The sequence below is a fragment of the Triticum dicoccoides genome, chromosome 1B (genome assembly GCF_002162155.2).
Source record: "Triticum dicoccoides isolate Atlit2015 ecotype Zavitan chromosome 1B, WEW_v2.0, whole genome shotgun sequence".
NCBI classification, from domain to species: domain Eukaryota; kingdom Viridiplantae; phylum Streptophyta; class Magnoliopsida; order Poales; family Poaceae; genus Triticum; species Triticum dicoccoides.
Genome location: NC_041381.1, coordinates 364,966,907 through 364,972,037, shown reverse-complemented (window position 1 = coordinate 364,972,037; position 5,131 = coordinate 364,966,907). Strand labels below are relative to the sequence as shown.

Here is a 5,131-nt window from a genome sequence, read left to right as displayed (position 1 = left end):
TGTATAATTTTCCCTGTTGTATGAGGGGTTTCATGCATATTTACTACCTGTACATCTATATATATACTGGCCATTGGCCCCCAGGAAATACAAGTTGCATATTTCCTAACAGTTGCATTTACATATTCAGCCTACTGTGATATTACTTAGATTCTTATGAAAAATAATTTAACTAGGACATTTTTTGTTTGTCATCTCCAGGATAACTGCAAGAACAGCAGATGGAAAAGAAATTCTTCCCAGTAAAGAAGTGCCATATTTCTTCACTTTGGGTAAATCTGAGGTCAGTGGTATCCTTGTTGCATGTAGTAACAGCATAGTGTATTAATTTTGCGCTTTTGGACATTCTATTGTATCTTATAGGAATGCAAGATATAGGTATATCATGTGCTTGTCTAAACACTTCTGTCCAAATTTGCAACTTACTCCCTCTGTAAAGAAATATAAGAGCATTTAGATCACTACTTCAGTGATCTAAACGCTCTTATATATCTTTACATTTGAGAACCACACGGTGCCCACTGTACGCATTATTTGGGCTATCTAGTTTAGGTCTAGCATACTTGGTGTAATGTAAAACTCATCTGCTGATTCTATCATTCTAAAATGCATAAAAAGCTATATCATTCCCATTGATTCTCCTAACTTCTGTTTGCTATGCATTTTTTTTCCTGTTTTAGTTTAGGCACCTAAAGGCCTTGAGATGGGAATTGGAACAATGGCACGCAAGGAAAAAGCAACTATTTATGTTACCAGTACCTATTTGACAGAGTCCTCAGTAATGCCGCAACTTGAAGGCCTTGAAGAAGTTCATTTTGAGGTGGAACTTGTTCAGTTTACTCAGGTATAGTCATAATTAGCTATTAGATACTTCCATTAAACATTTGTTTAGAATTTGAATTACGGCCTATGGTCTTCTAGGGGGTTTCCGTTACATACCATAGTATTCCTGCTTTATTCAGGCTGTGTTTTTGATGGAATTACATGCTCTCCTTGAGGATGATGAAGTTTGTCTGGTCATACTTTCTTTTATCACCAAATGATTATGATTCATATACTACACTACAACTGATTTTAGGAGCTGTATAATGAAGTAATTTATTACCCATCATTTGTGATGCCACACCATGGTCTACTATTCATTATAGCATAAATCTAAATCAAGGCGCTAAACCCATAATTCGCTTCAAAAGTCTAAAACATGCAAGGTAGCCTAGTCAATTTCCATATCTAACCAATCACAACTAACGACTGGCAAACCATCAATATTTGTGGCTTTTAAAATACATTGAAGAAATTTATTACCTAGGAAATTTGGAAATCTCATGTTACTTGATAAAGTTGAAGACCAAAATCGAATTATTATGATTTTCTGGCTCATTTAAAGAAGCAGTAGAGAACTGGATATTGACACTAGAGTTGTGGCATGGCCCAAAATATCCAATATGGATAACTGGCATTTTATTATAAAAATAAATTCACTTGGTAAGGGGTGATAGGGCCATCATAGGTACTCCAGCTTACCTAACTTTTCAATGCACACAGGTTCTTATAGCTGGTAGTGTAGATACAACACACTGAAGGCTTCTTACTCTAGTTTACTTTATCGAATATGGACCTAATTGTATTATACTTTACTGTGATTCATTTGTTCATCACTAGAATCTTCTTTTAGCTATAACTATGCCTATAACATACAAAGTTATGCTAACAGTTTGTGTGATGTAATAATAGGTCAGGGATATGCTTGGTGATGGACGCCTCATAAAGCGCCGTGTAGTTGATGGAAGTGGTTGGTAACCTTTTGTATTTTACATGTTGATACTACCTATGTCCCATCTGGTCCCAATACCTTTGACCCTTGTAGTGTAGCAAAATTTATCTTTCACAGAATTATACTATAAATGTTGCTTTCTTCCCTCTGTCCTTTGTAGTGTAGCAAAATTTATCTTTCACAGAACTATACCGGTAGTGTTACTTTCTGTCCTGTGTGTCCACCTACTGAAAACTGGTACCTTTTGATTTTCTTGTGCTTGGTTACTGTGATACTTTAGAGGATACACATTTTTTAGCACTTTTTACCATTTGAAGAATTTCAATGTTTTACTTCATTAGTAGAAAATCCATTAAGTACAGGTCTAAAAGGTAATAAATGTAATAGCACATTTGTCTATTTTGTTTAAAATCTCCCTATTTCCTGTTGTCCTTTTTTTTACTTGGAATGATGGATTGTTTTCTGTTTGATTCAAGTAATAGGTCTAAAAGGATACTGGAATACAGATTAAGAACAGAACTAAGGAGTGAGAAATTGGACAAAACTATTTGCTATTTATCATGTTAATTTTACTTTATAAGTGCAAGTTCGTTAATAGGGTGATCATTGTAGATTTTTAATCTTGATGAGTAGTACATGAAGTTATCATTTTCCATTCTTGTTTTACCATGTAACACGCTTACTTAAGCTGCTTTTTGTTTTCTTCCAAAATATCAGGTGAATTTCCTATGGACTGCCCCCTTCATGATAGCTTGTTAAGAGTTCATTACAAGGGGATGCTCCTTGATGAACCAAAGTCAGTATTTTATGATACACAAATTGATAATGATGGGGAACCATTGGAGTTCTGTTCCGGAGAAGGATTGGTAAATATTATAGCTTTTATTTTATCTACATAATCAATCTTAGTTACTTTATTAAATCTTGCTGTCAGAATGTGGCAAATGGACAACAAACATTAATACCGACCATTTTGTTTCGAGAACCATGGGTCTCCGAATCCTACTTTTGTTTCCTATTTTTAAAGTATCACTTAGACTTTATTTAGTTCAAAAATAAGAATTTACAATACAGAAACTGTGAAAGTTGATCACATATGGCATTGACCTTTAAACTTTGTATATGTTAATAATTTGAACTCCCAATAGGGTTTCAGGGCTTCGCTTTCAAATTGATGGTTCTGTATGCTTATTGTCCTTTCTTAGAACTATCACATACTTACGTGAAAAAAATAAAATGGGACTTTGTTATCACATAAGTACTCCCTCTGTCCGAAAAAGCTTGTCCCTCAAATGGATGTATCTAGATACATCCATTTGAGGGACAAGCTTTTTCGGACGGAGGGAGCAATACTTTTATACACTTCCTGTTATCGTTTTCTCTTAGAATTCTGTCACTACATATCTCTAGTTTTGAATGTTAAAATATGTTTCATCCTATCAATTGAAGAAGAGTAACAGATGTTTTGATGCATTGTCGTAGGTTCCTGAAGGATTTGAAATGTGTGTTCGACTAATGCTTCCTGGTGAAAAATCTATTGTCACGTGCCCTCCAGATTTTGCGTATGATAAATTCCCAAGGTCGTACCAACCTTTCCATTCGTAATTTTTTTTTGGCAATGAAGCTTTTTGAATAATCGGATATGGTGCAACAGGCCAGCGAATGTTCCTGAAGGAGCTCATGTTCGGTGGGAAATTGAATTACTTGGATTTGAAGTTCCCAAGGTATGAAACCATTTGTTTTTCTGTTGCTTTTTACGGTGTCATAATACCATTATAGGCACTGCTTGGGATCAGACTTAGCTTTATTGTCGTTTTTTGACCCTTGGCCAATTCTGTCGAGCAATGGTTGTTTTGGATTTGTTGAGCGATTCTTTATTTTGGATTTATAACTTCATGATTATCGTGAGTACTGCAACTGCATGGCATACAACCATCTCTATTGATAATTATTGCCTTTTGATTTATCTGTAGTTCTTTTTATTGTGCTAAATTCCAAAATAAAGTAATAGACTGTGTTACATGCGTCACATATGTGCACAGGTAAATGCCAATAGTTTCCCTTGGGAGCTTTCTCATAACTCAGTGCAACATTTACCTACGGAATTATTTCTATTATTTATATATTAATATATTTTTTCTTTGGTTATGCTTGTCATATGATTTTAACTAGTGAATTTTCTTTTCTCAAATGATCATTGTACAAATGCAGGATTGGACTGGCTTGACCTTCAAAGAAATCATGGAAGAGGCAGATAAAATTAAGAACACGGTATACTTACAATGATTATATTATCTTTAATCCCGCCAATTTGTATTCGAGTGAGACTTGTTAAGCTTCATGCACTAGCCAACGCAACCAAAAGTCCGAACTGATGGAAATTGCTAGGCGGGCTAGGCAATCCACATATACACTTCAACACCTTTTCTGACTTGTGATGCGGGAAGTCAACACGTGAGAGGCCTATACGTGGACAGAGAGGGGGGCAGCAGCAATTTTTAGATAAATTGCGAAAGTCAGGACTTGAACTCAAGACCTTGGGCTCTGATACCATGTTAAGCTTCATGCACTAGCCAACACAACCAAAAGTCTGGACTGATGGAAAGGGCTAGGCAATCCTCATATACACTTCAACAAGACTGTCGTAGATGCACTTTTGCAGAAAATGGGTATATGCAAGAAACGTATGAGACATCTTTGCATAAAAATTTAGTTTCTCTCTTTCCTTTCTATCTGGACAAATTATTTCAACTGCTATTTGAATGATGTTTGCTAGAGCAACATGTCAAATGAATTTCAACCAAGTGTCTCGCAATCCTGAAGATGGTTATTTGGTTTAAGATGCCATTAGATGTATAGGCTTATGAGAATCCTGAGCTTTCCTTTGGGCCATCAGCTGGGTCTAGTCTATAGTGATTTTGAGCTTTTTTTTTGCTAGAGTTTGAGCCTACATTCAACCAGCACTTAGTTACAAAGTATTTCATAATTTTGATCTGGTACTTCATTATTGTTTTAGATTTTAGACAACTGACGTTAAACAGAATCGCTTTCACAGGGTAACAGACTATTTAAAGAAGGAAAATTTGAACTTGCAAAAGCAAAATACGAGAAGGTATGTCCACTGGTACTTGAAGTTGCTGTGCAATAAATTGATTACTTCTATTTATTATATAAATTGAGTCTTAGGTAGTGATATTCATCTGTGTCTCTACATCTTTCCTAAAAAAACCTATTCTTATTTGCAAAGATGTTCCCGGGCATGGCCAGGAAGAGTAGCCAGTCTATTCATGTTGTATGTCGGTGTTATATTATTTCCCTTTGATTCTTTATGCAAGTTTAACATTCTAACAACATATA

At 35.3% G+C, this 5,131-nt stretch overlaps 1 protein-coding gene across 2 annotated transcripts in view; it reads left to right on the top strand.

Annotated features, from left to right (window-relative positions):
- The window catches only part of LOC119335685 (peptidyl-prolyl cis-trans isomerase PASTICCINO1-like), a 22,169-nt gene that overhangs the window by 11,120 nt on the left and 5,918 nt on the right, over positions 1–5,131 (top strand). For both annotated transcript variants that reach the window (XM_037607789.1, XM_037607782.1), the window contains exons 7-14: positions 202–283; positions 686–844; positions 1,735–1,792; positions 2,492–2,640; positions 3,257–3,354; positions 3,429–3,498; positions 3,986–4,045; positions 4,830–4,886. In XM_037607789.1, coding sequence (XP_037463686.1) covers positions 202–283; positions 686–844; positions 1,735–1,792; positions 2,492–2,640; positions 3,257–3,354; positions 3,429–3,498; positions 3,986–4,045; positions 4,830–4,886 — 733 coding nt within the window. The remainder of the gene's footprint in view (positions 1–201; positions 284–685; positions 845–1,734; positions 1,793–2,491; positions 2,641–3,256; positions 3,355–3,428; positions 3,499–3,985; positions 4,046–4,829; positions 4,887–5,131) is intronic.